Here is a 23158-nt window from a genome sequence, read left to right as displayed (position 1 = left end):
TTTACCCATTCTCTGTGGGTAAATGTGATGACACCTATTTGGAAAGATTTTTATGAAACCAGCCATTTTACATATCAGTGTAAGAATCAAATGCAGCCAAAATATCAAATTTGAGTTTGATATTTCCTGATTCTCTTCAGTTTATAAAATAATTAAACTACACATAAAATATGAAACTAAACCCTGCATCTTTAGACCAAAGGCCACAAAACTGGAAAAAGTAAAAGGAAGAAGAAACTAGATTTTAGTGGCATCCCTAAAGAACAAAACTCAAGCAGAATAATGTTAGCCAGTCTTTCTTACTGCTAGTTTGTATAATATAGTTAAATTTGTTATTGACCTCTTCAGGAAGAAAAAAATGACTCTTTCACTCTCTTTTTCCTTTCTTTGATTGGCATTTAGTTTGTGGTTATACAGGTGTTTTTTCAGTGTTTATATGTTTTCACCGGTAAGGGCTATTTTTCTTCCAGTGGGGTTTTATCAGTTATTATAGGTTTAAACCTAAAACCCCACAGCCTAACAATAATTAACAACAACTCCCCCTCAACATCAACTCAACCTTCATACCCTCCGGACTCCGCACTCACTTTCCATTCCACTCCATGACCCATTCCGTTCTTTATCCCTTTCTTCCGATCTCTCTTAGCATCCTGGCATTACTCTCATGCCTCCAGTCCCCCCATCATTCACTCCTCCCCCCATGAGAGGTGGGTGCGCCTGCTAGTGATTCCCCCACCGCTCTCAAGTACCGCCAACCAGGGAACCCCCTTTAAGGGGGTTACCTTCCCCCCCCGGGAACCTACTGTGCATCTTTCGCCTCCATTCCTTCAAGTATTCCTATGACACCATATTGCCTCATTCCACAGCTCGTTCACTACATCTCTCACTTTCATCATATAAAGGCATTCCTTAGTATTGAAATATGCACACGCATCCCTAAAAAGCTGTCTCTCCTCCAGTTATAGTCCAGAGTACGATATCACCTTAATGTCTATCCTCGCAAAAAACCCTCATAGCTCTGTTCAACTTCCTTGGAGCTTTCTCAACTGCTTGATCACCCCATTCCAAATCCTTGCAAATTTAGTCCATGCAATACAAGTCCCAGATAATTTCTGCTTCATCACTTCCAAGTCTCTTTGCATTAGCTGTAAGAGCGCCAACCCCAACAGCTGAATTGTCATTTTCCCCCCAAATGGATTATCTAGAGATCCAGGCATCATTTCTGTGGGACCATCTTCACGAGCCAGGGCAATAGTGCCCCCCATCGCATCCACCCTTTCCCCCACCAATGCACCTCATGTTGTTGTACTCCGAGTCCCAGGTTACGGCCGTACACCTGTTGCTCTGCAAATTTGGAGCCCGGTGCACAAATGAATGCCTCACAATCCATCTGACTGTCTTGACCCCGGGCCATCCACGCAACCTAAGAGAAGAAAAAGAAATTAGTACACATCCTGAAACACAGCTCCCACATTACCCCAAAACCCGAACCTGGACCCTTCTTCCGGAGTTAACGCTCACAAGACCGAGACTTCCACCTGCCAATCTGCCAGATCCTGTCCCATGACCAACTCAACCGTGCAGCTGCCGTCACCACCCCAATGCGGAAAGAATGCGTTCAAAATCCCGCCACGTTCAGCCCCAGCCTGTTCAATGCCACGCGCAAGACTGCCAGCAACTGTGCCCCCGTGACTCTAGCCCCAGGCGCATGACAAAAGATCTCACCCACCGTTGCCGCCGAGGAACCCAGAAATGCCCTCCACTCAACCACCGGACACACTTCCTCCCAACCAGCCTCACATAGCCATACCCACTTTGCCGTCCTCAACTAATCCGTTTTAGACTGACCCAACCAAATCCCCCGACGACCCGCATCCAACCTGATTTCTTCATACCACCTGCCGCCTATGGCCCTTTTCCCCAGCAATTCAGAGACCCTGAAAGCTCTAAAAAACATCCACATCAAGCAGAAAATACAAACCTCAAAACTGTCATAACAACATAACGGTTAGACCTCAACCAACTTAACCAACAAATCAACAGTAACAGCTTCCCTCAACATTCCTTCCCCTCTCTACTCCCTACCCCAACCCCTGAGCATCCTACCTATTACCACATCTTTGGTAGGGTCAAAACCAATAAACAAAGTCCCATAGAATGACTACCCCGCCAATTTCCCCACAATGGTCGCAGACGACAACCCCTCGTCCATACAATGTTATACAAACTGTAACACCCCTTGCTCCACTACAGCACGATCTCCACATGTTGCATCTTCTTGCTGCCATCCCATAAAGGAGCAGAACTTAGCCCATCCCAGCCTTTTATTCCGCCTCGTTGAGTCTGCCACAGATTTCTCCACCAGGCCTAACACCCTCACTCCCCCAAGGCACAGACGCCGGGCGGCAGTCTGGTCTTGCACTGATCTGCTCCATGTGCCAATCTCCAGAACCGCTGCCACTGCGAACGAGACAGAGCATCCTCAATGTCATTATTCACTCCAGGGACATGCTTGGCTCGAAAAACCACATTCAACCTCATACATTGCAGCATGAAATTCCTCAACAAACGTGACACTCTCAAATCCCTCGCCCGCTGCCGGTAGATCAACTCGAACAAAGTCATATTGTCCACATGGAAAAGCACTGACCTGTTCTGAAACTCCGTTCCCCCACTTCCAAAGCCACCAACAAATGGAAAAAACTCCAGAAACGCAATGCTCCTTCCTGCTTCACCCAATGGACGGCCACTCCTCAGCACACCATCTGCCATCCCAAAAGATGCCAAAACCAGCTGCCCAGGCTGCGTCAGAGTAAATTTGGATCTGCCAGAGCATCCTTTCCTCCACATAGTCGAGTGACACCCCGTTGAAAACAGTGAGTAACGTCAGCCTTGTCCGTAAGTCAGCCCGCACTCCCATGGAAATCCGGACCCTGGGATGTGGTAAGACTGCCCCCGACATGCCGAGCCACCTGCAGAACGTCCGTCCAGCCCTCAGCACCCTACATGCGAAGTTCAGGAAACCCAACAGTTGCTGCACTGCCCTCAACGCAATCCTCTTCTCACCAATCACCCACAGCAAACATGCTAGTATCTCCTCCACCTTTGTCAGCGGGAGGCGAGTCATCCGGTGAATAGAATCCAGCTCTGTTCCCAAGAAAGTCAAGCATCAGCTGGGCCCAGCTGTTTTTTCCAGAGTCAAAGGGACTCCAAAGCGCTGCGCCATCTCCTGAAACTGTGACAGAGCCCTGCCACAGACCCCTGTGAGATCTTTCCCAAGGAAGAGAAAGTCGTCCAGATAGTGAGTCACATCATGATTCCCGCTAATCTTTGTAAAAGCCCATTGCAAAAATGTGCTAAACGTCTCGAAAAGCGCACAGGAAATGGCACACATCATGGGCAAGACCTTGTCCATGTAGACGGCCACTGCAAACTGCATCCCCAGCAGAGCAAAATCCATCGGGTGAATTGGTAGGAGGCGGAAAGCAGATTTGATATCACACTTTGCTAGTTCCTCCTATGGCCCACACACCCGCACAAGGCGAATGGTATCATCCACCGACGCATAGAGTACCCGTGAGTCTACCTCTGCAATGAAATCGTTCAAGGACTGTCCTTCCGGCCAGGCGAAGTGATGTATCATGCAAAACTCACCCTCCTCCTTATTTGGCACGACTCCCAATGGGGAAACGATCAAATGCCCAAGGGGCCAGTCCGCAAACGGCCCGCCACCCTGCCTTCCAACACTTCCTTCTGCAATTTTGCCACCACCACCCCGGCAACTTTTTAGCTGATGTAAGATTGTCTGCCCATCTCCGAACCCTCGGTCCCTGGTAGCCCACACGAAAGCCCTCTGTGAAACCCCATTGCAACTTCAAAGCCGTCTCCCTGTCTGGGTAACACGAGAGACACGGGGCCATCACGTTCACCTTAACCGGAGTAGGCGCCCTTCTGTTCCGGCTGCCCCCTACCCTTGGCATTTGTGTTTCGCCACTGCTCCGAAGGCGTGACCAAGGTGAAACATTGAGGTACCGCATGCCGGCCTCCACATTTGGAGCACTCATGCTTGAACTTACAAGGGTACCGTGAGAAATATCCCTTGTTGTTGCTCCAGCAGGCACCGGTAGTGCTGGTGCCCGGCTTAGCCGATTGGGTGGTGTGTCCTGCGAGTGTAGCAGCCCCCCGCCCTAGACTGGGCAGGCCGCGACGGAAAGGACCGATAAGGGACCAGAAAACCACTGGCAGTGTGCCTGGACGCCGATGAGTGCGTCAATGCCATCCACTGCATCCACAGCTCCTGATCAATTTCACGGTTTGTCGAGGTTCACACTAACCCGTGCCCAGAACTCCTCATCATAACTCAACCAAATTGTAACTGCGCCTTCCTTATAATATCCATGCACTTCAACAGGGGGATAGCCCTATCTAAGTGCTTTTCGCAATATATACTTGCGTAGATGAGAAAGGCAGATGTCCAATTCTCCATGCTCACTGGCACCCTGGGTCGCCTAGTCAGCTCCCATTCCTCCTCCTTAGATCCTTCCTGCGCTTGCACTTCCCTGTGCAAGAGCTTGAATATCTCTACGTATTCATGCTTCCAAATCCTACTCTTAAACTTATGCGATAAGTGGGACCCCAGGAGCCTGGCCAAACCCATGCATGGCAGTTTCTTCTAATGCTTGTCCTCCCCCTTTCCATCCTTGTCCTCCTTCCCATGAGTCTTGTCCTGTTTCCCTACAGGTTTGTCAGTCTGGACCCCAGCCGTCACCACCGCCTTGCCTGTCGCAGCTATGGGCGCCCGACACACACCAGCTGCCACTCCCCCTGTGTCCCGCACAGACATGTCCTCCAGACCCACAGTCCGGCAAGCCTTCTTCCAGCCCTCCTTCGGGCCCTCTTTCCAAGCAGACCACCAAGCCCCCTCACCTGACAAAGGCGTGCGCGTCACTCACGACCATCCTTCCGAGCTGCTGGCCTTAGTGGTAGACGCTTTCACCTTGCCCGTCTTCTTCTGTGAGGCCTGTACAACACCAAGACCACTGTTGCTCTGCACCCCCTATCCTGTCCAAGTCATCCCTCACCTCCCCGTCTTCCAACTCATCACTCTCTGAACCATAGTCCAATTCCAAAACAGGCTCATCTGCCACAGGCTTCCACACAACCTCACGTACCGCACCACACACAACGCTGTTGCCCGCTCCCATGCTGGAGGGAAGGCCGCAGCAGACCCCCTTGCTGCTTCACGACAGCGTCCAGAGGCCGTCTTGTACCCCACCAAAACTGCAACCCTTTGCTGACCTCCGCCAGCTGGGATCCCCCCTACCCCCAGGTCGCTCCAACCTGGGCGGGCTCTGGCACTGTCGGGCCTCGCCACCATCAAGGCCATCCCTGACTGCACTGGCTGCACCCCTCTGCCCCCCACTGGGTCTCGCCGGGCCCTCTCCACTCTCTCCTTATCCTCCTGCTCCGCCCATTGCTCCTCTTCCGAGGTGGGCATAGGGGGCCCCTCTTTTCATCCCAGACTGACCCTGCCCTGAGCGCTTCCAGTTCTGCCCACTGAGCCTCTGACTCCTGTACCAGCTGACGCTGTTCCCTGATCCTGGCTTCCAGGTCCATGGCCTCCCACCTGGGCAACAGGGTTGGCCAATGCCCCCTAGGCCCTACACCCTGCATGTGCCCCCAAGGAGTAATTGCACTGGGGGGCCACCCACCCCAAGACCTTCCAGCCCCCAGGCACACCCTGATGCCCCTCTCCTCAACCCCCTTTAGGGCCGGGGGGCGAGATCACCGGCCCCCCAAAAGCTCGATGGGCATGTCCCCCCAAGAAACCCAGCCTCATTGCATGCCGCCTCCTCTCTCTCACTGTCCACCCAATGCTCAGCCTCTTTTAAACAAACAGGGGCTACCCCCACTGTCCCCAGCCCCACCTCCCACACAGGCACCGAGGAGAGTGTGTCCTTCATAGAGTGCAGGCATGCCCTTGCACCCCACCCCCTCCTTCTGGGCTAATACCATTGGTTGTGAGGGGGGGTTCCTCACTCCCCCTTACCCATCCAGGCACGGAGGAAGGCTCTTGCGCTGGCCTCCGCGCGATGCTCCTCTTTCCCCTGCGCCCCGCCCCCTCCCAGGAGCACCTCGGCCCTGCGGTGATGGCTCCTCCAGGCATGCCATCACAGCCGCAGATACATCCGTGGAGGCCGCCCGGGGGACCCGCTCAAGCCCCACCCATGCCTCAATAAGGACCCTCGGCCTGAACAAGTCCTCCGGCCCGGCCCGCCCCAGAACCCTCAAGGTCTCCCTTACCTTTGCGGCCGACACGTTGGCCATAGTCCCATGCAAACCGCCGCCGCAACACCGCAAGCGGACAACACCAAACCGCTCCACCGACCAGTGGGCCACGTCGACATCCAGCTGCAGCACTTTGAAACCCCCCAAAAAGCCTACCTAACTTCCTAACATCAAACAAAAAATTACTCCACCCGACAATGTCAGAATGTAGGAGGAGGAAGTCGCCTTCCTCTCCTGCATTCTTATACCCACACCCCTACCCACAGCCTGGCCCTAGCCGCGCGAACGACCCCAGGGGAAGACTAAACTGCGTCTTCACTTCCCCTGGGGCCCTGTATTTACACCTACGCATTTTAGAACCATATTTGGCCGATGTATGCTTAAAATATACCTGCAATATTGCCACGAGAACTATGGGCCCCAATTTTGTGTCCATTTCCTCAGGGTCCGAGAACAGAAACTCCTCCTACTGACGTAAGGCAGTGTAAATCAATGTACATGTCAAGCTCCAGCCACTGAATTATCTTTTGGTTGGATGAATGAGATTATTGCTTTTCGATTGACTCATTATTTGTATCCCCACTCATTCAGTGAAAGTTAGTTTTATGGATATAAATCATGCTCGTTCTACAGAGGGGACAATGTTCAGTGATCCTTTCTCTCTTTGACCAAAACATTGTCACCCATAGCAACCACCCTCTGAGATGTCCCTTGTTTCAGCATGAGCTAGTCTAACTGCGGCGGGCTTTGGGAGTGGCTTGAAGCAGGACTGCTGATGTACAGCACTGTTCCCTGAAGACATGTGTCCATTATTGTTGTAGATGACTGACCAGGTGATTCCAGATATGCAGGTGTTTGCTAGCCTCCTCCATACTCACCTGACGGGAACAGCAGTACAGGTGGTACAGTACAGGTAAGCAGACCCGTGGTGTGTTGGCATCTCCAAGGGTGATCACTAAGGATACTGATCAGCATGAAATCAGTGACACAACAATACAAAATTGTAAATATTGTTTTATTATCGTTAGAATTTACAATTGATTCTCACAATGCAGACCACAAAAGGATTTCACTTTTTTGTGTTTCTGTTACCAGACTTCAGTTCATCAGTCCAATGGGACTCAGAGTTTTCATTATTGAAATTTTCAAATAAGGTCATCAAGGTTGCTTAGAAACTGTTGAAAATGACATGAGAGGAAAACCGCACACTGATTGTCTTGACCCTGCATGAGCTTACCCTTAAATAAAGTAGATGCAGTATGGGAAAATGACCTACTTTTGGCCAATGACTCGAGTCCAGGGCAAGAGGAAGGCCTTCTTTACCAGTCACCCAATGTCAGATGTGTTAAAAATGGAACTTGATACGATCCGGCACTGCTGCTAGAGATGTATCAATTGCAATAATTATTGCCTATTCCAAGCTCAAACAATAAGCATGCGATGCAGATTTGGGTAATTACCTGACCAAAATCTCCATCTTTTGGTATTTAGTAGAAATTCCTGACCCAGTAAACATAGGCAGGGTTGATCTGCTGAAATTCTGTGGGGGTTTAAAAAGTTTATAATACCCTGTAATTACCGGGTTGGATACAATCTGTACAACTCATAATTTAGATACATTCACTAAAAGGAGTTATCACACATATATAACTTGACTTGAACCCTTGTAGTGGAGGCACATGATTAATCAAATAAAACTGTTCCTTGGTTTCAAGAAGTATTTGTTTTGTGTTCAGATTTATTACATATATTTTATACAATTTCATATAACTAGACAAGGACAGAAATATATACCAAATTTACTAAGAGAAATACAAAGGTATTTGTGAAACAAATAAATGTAACTTTAAGTGCCACATTATTCAACATAATCTCATTAATATGGGCTAATTACAAAATACAATGGAAAGTAATAATTACATTTGTAGACACTCATACATCCAATACAGAAGCTATAATAAAACTAAAATATGTGTCACTACTTGCAGAAACATTTGTTACATAGTATTAAGAGGCTTCAAAAAAGTGATGAGCAGGAGTCATTTTAGGGGCTTTACTTAAATAGATATATGTGCCTGTTCCAGTAAATATAAGTCAATCAGGTACGGTTAACACCCCTCTAAGTGGTGGTAATGGATGTAATACCTGACAAAATGTAAAAAAAACTGAGGAAACAAAAATCTAATTAATAATATTAGCATTTTATACAAGATATCCACAATATTCAGAATGTGCACAATACTTTCCCAAAATTCTAACATAAGCGATATTAATATATATATATATATATATATATATATATATATGTATATATTACCTACTGGCGGTCGCCAGTAGGTATATATAGTTAGGATTTTTTCTCTATGGGTTTTTTGAAAATTCTATGTCTAATAACTTTGCCGTTTGTGGACGGAATTGGCTGAAATTTTCAGGAAAATGGCACATTTTGTTTCTGAGCAGCCTTTGAAAATTTGGGGGGGGTTCGTCAAGGGGGGGCCGAGAAAAAAGGGGGGTCCCAAAACGCGTTTTTCCCATGTTAATTTCCATAGGGCGGTTGGCCTCACTTTTAGCCCGAACGGCTGAATGGATTTGCACGAAACTTGGCAAAATTGTAGGGACTGGTAGCCCGATGTGCCTTTTGTAGGTCTCAATATATGTGCTCCAGTGGATTTGGAGAAATTAACGTTTAAAAAAAGATATATATCTGTAACAGCGGACCGGTTAGCGCTCTGGTTCGCGGACTTTTCGCGCAACGGAGCTTTGTGAAGCGAAGCTGATTGGTTCTCCGGCGTCTGTCAACATTCCAAACAGTCCGTAGCGGCCGCCATCTTGTCTCTCGGTAGGATCGAGAGACAAGAGGAGGCGAAAGCGAAGGGGCAAATGACCATAAGGGGGAATAGTAGATCCTCGCTGACCCCCTAGGTTTGATGTGGAGGTTTTAAAAGGGCCCCGCGGGGCAAAAAAAAAAATAATAATAATAATCGAACGGCTGAATGGATTTGCACGAAACTTGGCAAAATTGTAGGGACTGGTAGCCCGATGTGCCTTTGCTAGGTCTCAATATATGTGCTCCAGTGGATTTTGAGAAATTAACGTTCAAAAAAAGATATATATCTGTAACAGCGCTCCGCTTCGCGTACTTTTCGCGTTACGGAGGTTTGCGAAGCTGATTGGTTTTTCGGCGTCTGTAAACATTCCAAACAGTCCGTAGCGGCCGCCATCTTGTCTCTCGGTAGGATCGAGAGACAAGAGGAGGCCAAAGCGAAGGGGCAAATGACCATAAGGGGGCATAGTAGATCGTCCCTGACCCCCTAGGTTTGATGTGGAGGCTTTGAAAGGTTCTCGCAGGGCAAAAAAATATATACCGTTTTTTTAGTTTTTTTGCGTGGAGTGCGCTCGGTTCGCGAACCGGGAAGCGTTCTGGGGAGCGTACTTTCTTGAAAATTAGTGAAAAAAGTTAGAGTACAATAATAATTGTGAGTGATCAGATGTAGGGTAGCTCTGAGAAGAGCTTTTGGGTTTATGGTACATTTAGGTACTTATAAGTAGGTACCAATGCACATTCTTAAATTCAGAGTGAAAACTCTGTTGCCCTCATCTGAGAAGTGAACTCCATCTCCTCTGTAGATATCTTGCATGTAGTAACGCAAGTTATTGTTGTACAGGGAGCCCATTCCATGGTCTCTCATGTAAGCTGAAACAGATTTGTTTACATGCTTCCTCGATTTCTCAATTTGTGGACAAAATTGGTTCGACCACCTCCATTTCTGTCTTTGGCATATATTTGAATATACCAAGGCAGTCTGAGGAAAAAGTGCCATCAATTGCTCAAAGGTGTCCTTTAAAAGCATTTCCAGACCTACCCCAGTCAAAGTGCCCAAATCATTACCTCCACAGTGCACAATTAACAGGTCAGGTTTTGGAAAATGCATAAAGGTTTTCACCAATGGTATCAATTGGTGACATTTTAATCCTCTGTGGCCAAACCACTTAATTTCCACATCTTGTAAATTGAGGTTAGGTAAATTCCTGTTTTCAGCGTACCTTTGAGCCCAATAGATGTAGCTATGTCCAACAATCCAGACAGAAAACATGGCGAGAGAAGGTTCTCCTGCAGTCAGATGAAGTGTGGCAATGAAATGGCAGTTGAAAAAATGAGAGTGTAAAATGAAAAAAACTGAGGAGTTTCTGTGTTAATGAAGCAGTAAGAGTGATTGGTGGATTTTGATTGCTGAAAACAGAAAGTTAGTGTGCATGGATGAGTTCGTTGAAAGATGTATTTTGAGTGGCGAAGAAAAAATCATTAAATGAAAGAATGCTTTGGATATGCAGGTGCACTGAGAGTTCAGAGTTCAATTGCAACATTGTTGTGTGAGAGGTTTTGCAAGAGGTGGTTGCTATGCAGAAAAAGCAGAGAGGGGGCAGAGGGGGGAAGGGTTTTGCTTTGAAAAAAAGTGAGGGAAGAGTTTTGATTGGGTGACATGAGAGATCTGTGTGAGGAATTACAGCATTTCTGTGCTTTTGATAGCTGCAGACTCTGGAGTGCATACCTTTTGCTCTGCTGAAGACAAATTGGTGTGTTTCTGAGACTGTTTTGAAACTCAAAGTATTTGCTAAGGTGAGAAAAAATTTCTTTAATTTAGATAGAAAATAGTGTGCTTTAAGGAGAAAATTATGAAGAAAGTTGTGTTTTTCAAATGTTGCTTTGTCTCAAGTGTTTCACAAATAGATTTTGTTTCTTTGAGAAATTGTAATTGGAGAAAATGTGAAGTATTAGTACTGACAGGGCTTTTATGTGCATAGGAGCTGTGGAGTGTTTTCAAATTATGACTTGTAAATCGTTTTTGAGAAAAAGCAATGGTTTTAATATTGATGAGAAGGACATAATGGTGTCTGCTTCTTTATAAGGTAATTGAGAGTCTCTGATGTTATTTTTCCCATTTCAATGTAAGAAGTTTGTCTGTGGAGCAAATTGCTTGTAAATATGCTCCCACCTGTGCATGGCAAATTTAGATTTTGAATGTTTCCGTTACATAGGCATGTTAAAGGTGACTGAAACATGCTGCAAAGGCAATCAAAAAATGCTTTTATGTGTCTTAAGGACATTTTAAGTCATTTCCCCATGTGCAGTGTTTTCAAATTATGAGTTGAAAATCGTTTTTGAGGTAAAGGAATGTTTTCAAAATTTATGTGCGCCATATGACCCCAAATTTTTTTTTCAGGGGTGCAGCAGGGTGTTCTTGAGATACCCCTGCACCGTCGGAAAAATTCGTAATTTGCGATGAGGTAATTGCTAATCGCAAATTGCACCTTCATTCCTATGGGCCTCCTGCTGCATGGAAATGAATGGGTAATCTTGCTGAAATGCAAAGTCGAATCTGTATTTAAAAGGGTCTGCACCTCTGTACGGGTGTTCGCTATGTGAAGCACGAAAGTTTCACGGGCCGAACTCAAGGCCACCTCTCTCTGAGACAAAAGAGCTCTTATTCTTGCCATGCTGTTGAAATGTGCTCCCAAGGTTGGTATTTGTGGCCAGATTGAAAACTCCCTATGTTCATGTGTGGGAGGAAATAGAACATTTCTGCAGCAAATAACCCGTTCATTTACTGTTACGATAAAATGAATACTTTTAATTAACCCAGAACAATCTTCATTATTGAGCATCAAATAACTACCATTTTCGAAGAACTTGAACGTGGGGATGATAGCAGGAACTGGCGTGCCTTGCAACACGCAAGCCATATTTGGTCGGTGTTTGTTGCATGAACCGTGTAACTGTCTGTGCCTACACATTAGTGAATGATCTGGCGTCTCAGTGCATCCCTCTCCATTCAGATAAAGTTCTTGATCATCTTTGAAAATCTGTATGTGTATGGAAGCGACCAGACTTGATGAAGAAAACCACTACCTAAAGGTTAATAACGACCTATTGGTATATATTTCATACAATTTGAAAACTTATATAAAGCAAAAGGCAGCGTTATTAAACCGTGGATAAGGCACGTTGCCAAAGCAGTCAACCTTTTGGATTTATACTGGAAATGTTAAAGGAAGAATTACGGAGTAGGGCCTGTAAATCTTTAATAGACAACGAGTAAAATTACTCCAACCATCGTATTCCTCTAACTCCGGGATAGTAGGGGTGTTTAATTTTTTAGAAGTAGCCAATCCAAAGCATTTGGTCTGGGAAATTGTTTCATTCACAAACAACATATGTTTTGGGATGAGACATGCACGGTGGAAAGCCTCAGTGCCTTGTACCTGCCAGGTTCGTGAACCCCAAACTGATGTAGATCCTGGATATTTTTACTCTGTATTACGTTAGCATGGTCTCATTACTGGTTTAAACGCCATTTTTCCTTTTTTGTAACTTCTGCACACGACACTTAGTTGTTGCTTTAGCTTTCAGCCTACCTGCGTCAAGATCTATGCCTGCTTCAAGCAGGCGCAGGGTTTTGATGTAGCTTTGTCCTATCTGATTGTAAATGCGGCACACCGTGGGTGGCAGAGCAGCGGTGCACGTTAACTGGTGCATCCCTGGGGATGTGCTAGTTAATATAAATCTGCCCCTTTACATTTAATTATGTGCAGGGGACACAGAGTAGGTGAGGTTTATCCAAGGTTAAGAAGAGATGAGTCCTGTTCAGTGAAAAATTGGAGATAGGCTTCAGTATATTATATACTTAAGTAGTGTGTTAAGTTTTTGATGACTGTTATTAATTTACTGTTGGGTAATAGTGGTTAATAACATTTTTTATTATATTTTACCACAGATTCAACTGCAGATTATTTCAAGATTTTAGGATGCCTAGCAAAGAAAGAGTAAGAAAGGCTGGAAAACGTCAAAGACAGCAGGAGCATGGAATATTGCAGCAGTCCTCTAACAAAAAGATTTGTCAAGTCACCAAGAAAGCACCGGGTAAGAGTCGAAAAACAGTCATAAGAAATATGTGTAGTAAAAAAAATATTACTACAGAAAATGTTTCACTCCAGAAAAGGAGACAGAATTCAAATGGTAAGGAAAGGCCAATGAGAAATGTTACTGCTAGAGTAAGAGATAACTCTATGCATGAAAGTAGAAGGAAACAACAGTTTAGGGATATTCGTAAACGAATGTTCCGCAACAGGATAATTGGGAATTTGTTAAAAAATATTAAGAAAGGTCAGCAGAAAGTGGTTTTTTATAAGAGAAAAAAAATAGTTGAGAAAGTTATTGATCAGGCATTTGAAATTAAACGTAAGTTATTTATTTTGACAATCAATAGAATTAGGAAGCTAAACAAGGTAATTTATGATTTCAAAAGAAATAGTAGATGGAAGAGAATAGTTAATCGTAGTAATTTTTGTGAAGTTTTTTCTGGAGAATGGATGCATAGTTCAAGCTCTGAGGCATTTTTTAATGAGGAGAGTTATTTCCAGGATAATGATTTGGTGCATGCAGTTGACACCAGTGGTCGAGCTTATGAAGTGAAAGATGGTTGTCCAGTTGAAAAAGAAAAACTTGTGAGAACAGAGATAGAAGAGGTGTTAGGTAATGAGGTTTTAGGGAGACGTCCTAAGGGTCCTGTGTACACCTGGAAGTGTAGTAGTATTTGCAGTGTACGACAGGATTCCATCAATTTGCTTTGTGATTTTATACGGTCATTTAGTAAGAAAAGTTTGAAGCAGAAAATGAAGTTGTTGCAAGAATTAGATCCTTGCAGAGTGAGAGAAGTGATAGGTTTGCATGGTCATTCACTGGCTTGTCTTTCCAGGAGAGTATGCCAGAGTGTTTTTCATCATTTCAGGATGCTAGCAGTGCATCATAATAAAGTGAGGAAATTAGTTAGAATGTTGTATTATGCTAAGAGTCCAGCAATTATTCTAAAACAATTATGCGCTGCTCTTTTGCATGGTTCTGAAATAGATGTGAAGAATATATGTGAAGAAATTGAGTTTTGTTACTTTGGAAGTAAAGAGGAGAATGTTGAAATTGACCAAGAAGAAGAGAGTAATGTGGAAGATAGTGTACAGGTTTCCAGTACAGATAATTTCCAGAGGGAAATTGCGACGTTTGAGGTGAAATCAAGTGAGAGGCCAAATTTCACTTGTGTGTGTTGTCGACGCACTTATTATAAGAATCAGACTAAGTTAGTGGATTTATATGGAAAAAGTGAAAGGGAAAATAATAGTGAATGGAAGGATCTTACAACATACTTGATGGTAGAAAATTGTTTTGATTTGGGATTGGATCAACGTGTGTGTACTTATTGTTGTAACAAATTAAATGAAAACCAGATGCCTGCTAGAGCAGTTCATAATAATCTGGAATTGGTTGAAATTCCTTCTGAATTGAAGGATTTAAATACTTATGAATCTATTTTGATTCAAAGTATCCATCCCTTTCAGGCTATTGTAAGAATGGAGCCAAAGACAGGGAAATTGCCTCCATCAGATTTACAGAGAGGATTAAAGGGAAGAGTTGTTTATTTGCCTCTAGATTTGAAGAAAAACATTAACACAATTGGAGTAGAAAAAGTGGAAGAGGAACCTCTGGTTATCTTAGTTAATGGGGTTCCGACAAAGAATAAGAAAATATGGCAAGATTTAGTAGATGTTAGGAAAGTCAAAAGGGCAACATTGTATTTGAAAAAATATAATAAATACTATAAAAATGTATATGTTGCAGAAGAGGAAGTAAGTGAGGAAGAGGATAGCGATTTGTGTGCTGGTCAAATTGAGAAAGTAGAACCCTGTACTAGTGAAGAAATATATGAACATTATAGTGTTCATCCTTTGCATTCCAAGGAAGTCATGGGGAATGCTATTGAGTTGTTTCAAATGAAACAAGCCAAAGGGAGTCCCATTAGTGTTTGGGAGGAAAGTTTGGAAGCTCGGTGTTTCCCACAGCTTTTTCCAACAGGTCAGGGAGGAAGATATGATGAGCGACCTCATCAAATTCCTGCTTCTGAATACCGGACTTTGCGATTGTATGCAGGAGATGCTAGGTTTCGACAATGCATTCCCTATTTGTTTCATCTCCTGTTTGAAAGCGATCTGTCTGGACTGTCATATGCAGTGAACCACATCTTGAAAAGTGGTATACACATGCAAAACATCTCGGCAAGTGACTTTATGGATAAAGTCAATGTCCAAGACAGTATTTTGGATTCTCACCTGATTAATCTCATGGCGTGTCAGCGTGGTACTAATGAGTACTGGTACCGTCGTCATGGTGATTTAAAATGTATGCTGAGGAACTTAGGTACTCCCACATGGTTCCTCACTCTGAGCTGTGCCGAGTATGGCTGGGAAGACTTACTTGAATTTCTACGAGAGGCAAATGGAAACATTGAAAATATCGAATTCAAGACACCCGGAGAACTGTGCTCTTTGGATCCAGTGAATGTATGCAGGTACTTCAATCATAGATTTGAAGCTATGATGTCTTTCATCATGAATAAGAAGAATCCACCTCTTGGAGAGGTGTTGGATTTCTTCTGGAGAAAGGAGTACCAAGCAAGAGGTGCTCCTCATATACATATGTTGCTGTGGATCAAGGATGCACCTAAATTTGGAACGGATGCAGACGACTCAGTGATGAGTTTCATAGAACAGTATTCTACGTGTGCTGTTCCAAACGCAAAGGAGAAAAAAAGCCTAAGAGAAAAAGTTCTACGTTTCCAAAGCCATCGATGTGGAAAGTACTGTCGTCGTAAATTCTGGAACAAAGACAAGTTCTACACCAAATGTCGTTTCAGCTTTCCACGATCGGTGATTTCTAAAGGAAGAGTGAACAGTTTGATGTCTTCGCTGCGACATAATGTGATGAAGAAATCACCTAAAAACACATACAATTTGAAGAGGAACGAAGAGTCTAAGTACATCAACGACTACAACCCGGTGATTTTGTCCATGTAGAATGCTAACATGGATATACAGTTTGTGGCTGATAACTGTATGGCTGTGGCTAGGTATGTGACATCTTACATCACCAAAAAAGAGAAGACAGAATTGAAGGATATGTGGGAGGACATTTCCCATGAAAAGAGCCTCAGCAAGAAGTTGTACAGTTTCAGTCTGAAGATGTTGTCGCATCGAGAAATCGGAGCTTACGAATGTTCTGACCGGTTGTCTTCAGCAAGTCTCTATGCCAAGTCCAGGAGTATCGTTTGGGCGAGTGTTGGTCTTGCTGCAACGCGTAATCGAGTTCTGAAACCTGTGCGGGAAATTGAGTATTTGGCGGAAAAGGAGCCAAACAGTACCGACATTTTGAAGAGCAACATGTTGGATACATATTATCCAAATCGAAGCAGTCACCTCGAGAATGTTTGTCTGTATGAGGTTCTGCAAAATTACATATTCAAGAGGAACATCAAAGAAGATATTGAGAAAGGAGTGTATGCTGTAATAGGAAGTGAGGGATGTCTGGTCAAGCAAAGAAAATGCCACTTGATAAACCATCGAAAATTGAGTGGCGAATCTCCTGAAAAAAAGGAGTTTTTCTATTTAGCACTTTTGCAACTTTTTAAGCCTTGGCGTGCAGAAGAGGAACTGCTTGGAGATTTCCTCTGTTACGAAGACTCTTTCAATGCTGCCAAGGAGACCATAGAATGTCCTGCTTTTCCCAAATATGTAGAAATGTTGAATGTGGAAATTGAGCAGGAAGCAACGATTGCAGCCGAGATTGCCAGAGACAGTTCTCAGGACAGTCAGAGTTCTGCTTCATTGAGTCAGGATCCACTAGGAGGACCTCTTATCGAAAATGAAGCTGCCACTGCTATGAATGAAGTGGAAAGAGCCATGGCACATGCTCAGGAGGATGCGGTTAACTTAGAAGAGTTGGAAAGACAACTCAACGTTGAGCAGAGGAAAATATATGACGAACTTACCATGCAAATTGATCATGGATTAAGTCATGATAAGAAAGAGTGCTCATGTACGTCGTTGAAGCCTGTCCGACTGTACGTGAGTGGAGAAGCGGGAACTGGAAAAAGTTTCCTTATTAAAGCAATTTCATGTTATTTGCAGGAAAGGACAGAGTCATCGCTGTCTTGTGTTGTCACCGCTCCAACTGGACTGGCAGCACATAACATTAAAGGGATTACTTTACATCGTTTACTGATGCTGCCAGTGGAGCATGACAACAAATTAGAATATCACAAGCTATCTGGAGATGCTTGTTTTGAAGTTTCAAGAGTCTTGAGGAAAATGAAACTTCTTATCATTGACGAAGTAAGCATGGTTTCCAATGTCATGCTTGCCTTTGTGCATTTGAGAATGCAAGAAGTTCTCAAAACAGAGTATGATGTGTTATTTGGTGGCAAACACATCATTGTTTTTGGAGATCTTCTGCAGCTGACACCAGTGAAAGGGCAACCTGTGTTCAAAATGCTCACGCATGAAGATACCAGGAAGTGCTTAGGGAGTATTGGCAACGTCAATATATGGTTAAACTTCAATTATGCTGAACTGCATGAAAATATGCGTCAGGCAAAGGATGAAGTTTACAAGACTATTCTACAAGATGTTAGAATTGGAAAAGTGACCGAGCATGGGAAAGAAGCTTTACATGCACGATTACTGACACATTTATATCCAGACGAAGATGTTGTGCCTGAGAATATTTTTCAGAAAGTTACTGAGAAAAAATCTGGAATATGTTTGATGCCAACTCTTGCAGAATGTGCCAAATTCAACAACAAAATGTTGCATTTAGAAAAGCAAGAGATTGTGAAATTGGAAGCTATTGACAGAGTAGAGCATATGGGATCAACAATTATTTTGTCTGAGAATCTGAAAACAAAATTGGATTCATTAGAGAAGAGTATATCTAAAACTGCGGGTTTTGAAAAGACTCTGAATGTGTGCTTGAACTGCCGTATAATTTTAAGAAGGAATTTACATGTTGAAAGAGGTCTGGTAAATGGATCAATGGGTAATGTTGTTGATTTTGTGAAATACAGAAATAGAGATGGAATTGAATTTTTAAAAATTAAATTTGATGGCATTGAGGAAGTACAGCTAATTGCTCGTTGTTCTGCTAGATTTTTGCTTGTAAAAGACTTATATGTTCGTCGTAAGCAGTTTCCTGTTTGCTTGGCATATGCGGTGACAATCCATAAATCGCAAGGTTTAAGTGTAGACTGTGCATTGGTGAATATTGGCAGTTCTGTGTTCAAGGAGGGTATGGCATATGTGGCATTGTCACGAGTTAGAACTTTATCGGGATTGTACTTGATTGAGTGTGATGTCACAAACATTTGTGCGGATCTAGATTGTGTTAAGGAATACAATAGGTTGAGAAGAGAGTATGCGTCACATTTGCCTCAGTATCCTTTGTTTGAGAAACGTGTGGTAGGCCGGAAACGAAGAAATGTGACCAATACTGGGGAGGTTGTAGCAAAAAGACGAAAAGTTGATGAACCTGAAATTATAAGCAGAAACAAAAAGGATTCTGTTGAAGATGTTGTTGGTTTTCAATTTGAAAACAGTTCTGGTGTCAACTGCTATGCTAATGTAGTGGTTAATGTTGTCTTTTCTCTAGAAACTTTAAAAGAACAGATTATGGTCAATTCGGATCAAAGATTTTGCAGTTTGTTAAATTCTGTGTTAGAGAAATGTAGCACTGATAGAACAAACATAGAAAGTGTGTCTGAAATTCGAAATCTGTTAGACAGATGTTCAGGCCAAACACAATTCTCTCAAAATAGTCAGCAAGATTGTCAGGAGTTTTTAATGTATATGCTTGATGTATTGCATGATGAAGGTGTAGATGTAGATCACCTGTTTGGGCTTTCTTATCAATGGCAGCATGACTGCGAGAACTGTAGGGTATCAACTACTACTAGTGTAGACTCAGAAAGATTTATATATTTAACTTTGCCAGACAGTAAATCAGTCTCTTTTAATAAGCTAGTAAAAGCAGCTGATCACAACATGGAGTGTAGCCAATGTAAATCTGAAATGATGTCCACTTTATTTATACGAACATATGGCCAGTATGTCATTTTAATGTTCCAACGATGTAGGCCTGATGGAACAAAATTGACAACTTTAATTAAAAATTTTGTGGCTTCACAGTTGTCAATATCAGGAAGGACTTTTGTAACTGTAGCAATTATATATCATGATGGTCCTTCAATAACATCAGGACATTATACAGCTTATTTAAAGTGTAGAAATGGCTGGTCATTCTGCAATGATTCTGTTTTAATTTTCAAAAAAAAATTGCCATATGACCTTAAAAACTCTTACCTGGTGTTTTTAAAACCAAAATTTTAGGGAAAGAATCTCGGGATGTGCTCTGAGGAATTTCAAGAAGTTCTCATGGCTCCTACACTATTTGGCCTTGAGGATAAGTGTAGTACAGAGACATAACTTTTTACCATAACACTGGACGTTATTGAGAAATACGTGCACTTTGAATGAGTTCAGAAAAACTATTTCTTTTTATAAGCTAATTGAAGCAGCGAATCAAAACATGGAGTAGAGGGAATGTAAGTCTGCAATGCTGTCTACTGTTTTACATTGCTTTGTGATTAAAAGTGATGTAGAGAATTAAATAATTGTACTAGTCATAAAGGTAGTGTAAGTCTGCTTCATAGTAAGCAGTATCAGTGTGATAGGAAATGTAGAACATGATTGAGCAAGAAGGGGAAGATATTACTAGTCCAGGATTGTGTAAATGATCTTCAACATTTTAATTCTGAAAGTTGCGGAAATGCGAAAAGACGGGATTGGCTTACAAGAAATCCAAGAGTTATACATGGCTCTGACACGATTTGGCCTTGTGGAATCGTGTGGTAGAGAGCGAGAAGTCATTTATTGTATGTAACATGTTTTTGAAAACGATGGAGGTTTTCTTTCAGAAAGTGGCGGGTTGAAAGTAATAACAGCACAACAGAGTGTAAGCTGTTCATAGGACATCCTTGGCCGTCATGGAAAGTAAGTTAACTTTAAGGAGTTCTGAATTCTGATTTGTAATGTATGGGTTTTTTAAACACAATCATTTTGATTGTGTTTTTTTTTCCCCGCTGTTATATGATGAATACCTTCAAGTCACTGTTTTAGTGAAATTTGATACATTCTGAGAACAGCAAAAATAAACCATTTAACATGTATAATTAATTCTGTTCTGTTTGCATTTATGATGTACATGTAGAACTGTGTAGGAGGCATGGAGAAGGTGAGGCTTCTGTCAGTGTCAAAGTTGTTGCATACAGTGCTCATATTCTACGTAGTCTTTTATATTTCATTACTTTCACTGTTTCTGACAGATCTAAAAAAAATTTTTTTTAAAGAACAGTAAGTATAAGGGAAGGAAACAGACAGTTATGTTAAAAGAAACACAGCTATAGGGAATAAACTAGGGATACTGTTACCCGCAATCCTCTGCTGATGATGTCACTGAGCATGTCATGAATGATGTAATATGTGACATCATCAGCAGTGGATTACGGGTAATAGTATCTCTAGTTTACTCCCCTATAGCTGTCTTTCTTTTAACATAACTGTCTGTTTCCTTCCCTTATACTTACTGTTCTTTTTTATAAAAAAAAATTTTTGGTTCGCTTCCGGTTCGCGTACCGGGGAGCGAACTGGGAAGCGAACTAAGAGAAATAGAGGTTGGCACAGTTGCAAATATTGAACCAATTTTTTTATAACGGGGAGGTAGTTCTGAAAAGAACTTTTTTTTAAATTGTTTTTGTTGTTTTATATTTTTTTTATTATTTTTCTGAACATTTTTTTACTTTTTTTGAATTTTTCTGAACAGTTTTATATTTTTTTTGTTTTTTTTTCGGAGGGGGCAACGAAAACGATTCATTGTAAAGGGCTCAACAGGCGGAAGAAAACAAAAAAAAGAATTTATTGTTTGGGGAGTTTCGGACAAACATGAGCATGATTGTTAATAGCTCTGTTGATCAGAGTGATGCTACTTTCTGCGTAGCAAATGATTCCACTGCAATGTACGCAGACTTGTTTTACTTCACGAAATCTCGTTTGTATATTTGGCACCATCTCCCTGCCCTCTGGTCCCGTTACTTCCGGTACAACAGATCTTCTGGCCATAATAGGGAGATTATCTAGGTCGTCCTGTTCCTCTTCTTCCTCTTCTTGCTGAATTATAACTTTAGCAGGTGGTCCACTCTTCCTTGGATGTGGTGGAGGTGGTGGGGAAGCACCAGCTGAAGCTAGTAAAGAAGCCATTGCTCACTGGTAACAAAGGGTCTTTCTCTCACAATGATGAAAGTCAGAGTGAGGAAAGAAGGAGGGATTTTCACCATTTGGGAAAAAAAAATAGTTCTCAACCAATGAAAAGTGTTCATTTTAGATCATATGACCTAGTCTTACATCATTAGGAAACCGAAAGTGAAATGAACCAATGAAAAGTGTTATTACCAAGTCACATGACCTGCTGTGTTTACGTTACGCGCTTTGCAGGGCCTCCCGGTTTGCTTCCAGAAACCTGTGCTTTGCGACTCGGTAAGCGTACGAGTTCGCTAACGTAGCACGTCATATGACGTATCACGCGACAACGCGAAACGTCATGCGGACGGGAGGCGTCACGATGTTGTTTTCTAACGCGGCAGTTGCGGTAAAGAAACGTTTACCGGCTCGCGGTCTATTTCGCGGCATCAAGGTCAGCTAACGGGAAGCTTCCCGATTCGCGAAGCGGGAACGAAGAAAAAAAAATATTTAAAAAAAAAAATTATTCATAAACATATAAAATATATTTTTGGATTTAAAGAAGAATACATTTTACAGCTACAGATATTAGCTGTTAAAAAACCAATGAAATTCACAGAAAAAACCATAGGTTATAGACCATATATAGTTAGGAATTAGCATTTACAAAACCTTGAAAATTCACTGAAAAAACCATAGGTTATAGACCATATATAGTTAGGAATTAGCATTTACAAAACCTTGAAAATTCACTGAAAAAACCATAGGTTATAGACCATATATAGTTAGGAATTAGCATTTAAAAAACCTTATTTTACTCACACAAAACCATTGAAATTCCATATATAGTTAGTTGCACTAACTATATATCGCGCACCCGCAATCCACTGCTGATGATGTCACATATTACATCATTCATGACATGGTCAGTGACATCACTGATGACATCACTGATGACATCTCAAATGACATCACTGATGACATCACTGATGACATCTCATTTGACATCAATGATCACATCACTGATGATATCATTCATGTGATAATACAATGCATCTCCTCACACTCTAATATAACCTCCGTTACACCCAGTGTTAAATACAGAGTATAATTTTTGAAACCATTGACACACCAATACTAGTTACTACATACGCACTCACTGATTCCTATGTCTACACACACATTCACTCATTCACCCATACAATCATTCATACATACAATCACTCATCTTTAAAACACTATCATATGCACTCATACACCTATACAGACACTCACACTCTGCCACTCATCCATGGAGTTACTCACACACCTAGTCAGTCCTGAAAAGAATCAATCACACTTCCATTTTCTCATCTATACAGTTAAACACAGAACACCTTACATTTTTGAAACATATACTAACACATACTTACTCTCTTATACAATCACTGATACAAGTACACATTGATCTGCACAGAGTCACACACCTCCCAGCCAGCCATACACACACTCAGTCTTCCATACAAATACTTGTGCAACCAATCAATAACCCATATAGCCACTCATATAGCTACTGATCAACACATGCAGCAGCTTGCACAACAACAGACATACTGATGCACACTTTCAGACAGTTTAGTCACTAACCCGTGCATTCAGTAGGACGCATTTAATCAGTCACTCATACAGTCAATCACGCACCTACTAAAACCTTCATTCAGAC

At 42.6% G+C, this 23158-nt stretch overlaps 1 protein-coding gene across 1 annotated transcript in view; it reads left to right on the top strand.

Annotated features, from left to right (window-relative positions):
* LOC144767801 (DBH-like monooxygenase protein 2) overlaps positions 1 to 23158 on the top strand; it is a 240718-nt gene that overhangs the window by 169630 nt on the left and 47930 nt on the right. The window contains exon 8 of the mRNA XM_078651179.1: positions 7110 to 7201. Coding sequence (XP_078507305.1) covers positions 7110 to 7201 — 92 coding nt within the window. The remainder of the gene's footprint in view (positions 1 to 7109; positions 7202 to 23158) is intronic.

Source organism: Lissotriton helveticus, chromosome 7 (genome assembly GCF_964261635.1).
Source record: "Lissotriton helveticus chromosome 7, aLisHel1.1, whole genome shotgun sequence".
NCBI classification, from domain to species: Eukaryota; Metazoa; Chordata; class Amphibia; order Caudata; family Salamandridae; genus Lissotriton; species Lissotriton helveticus.
This window is presented reverse-complemented; position numbering and strand designations above follow the sequence as displayed.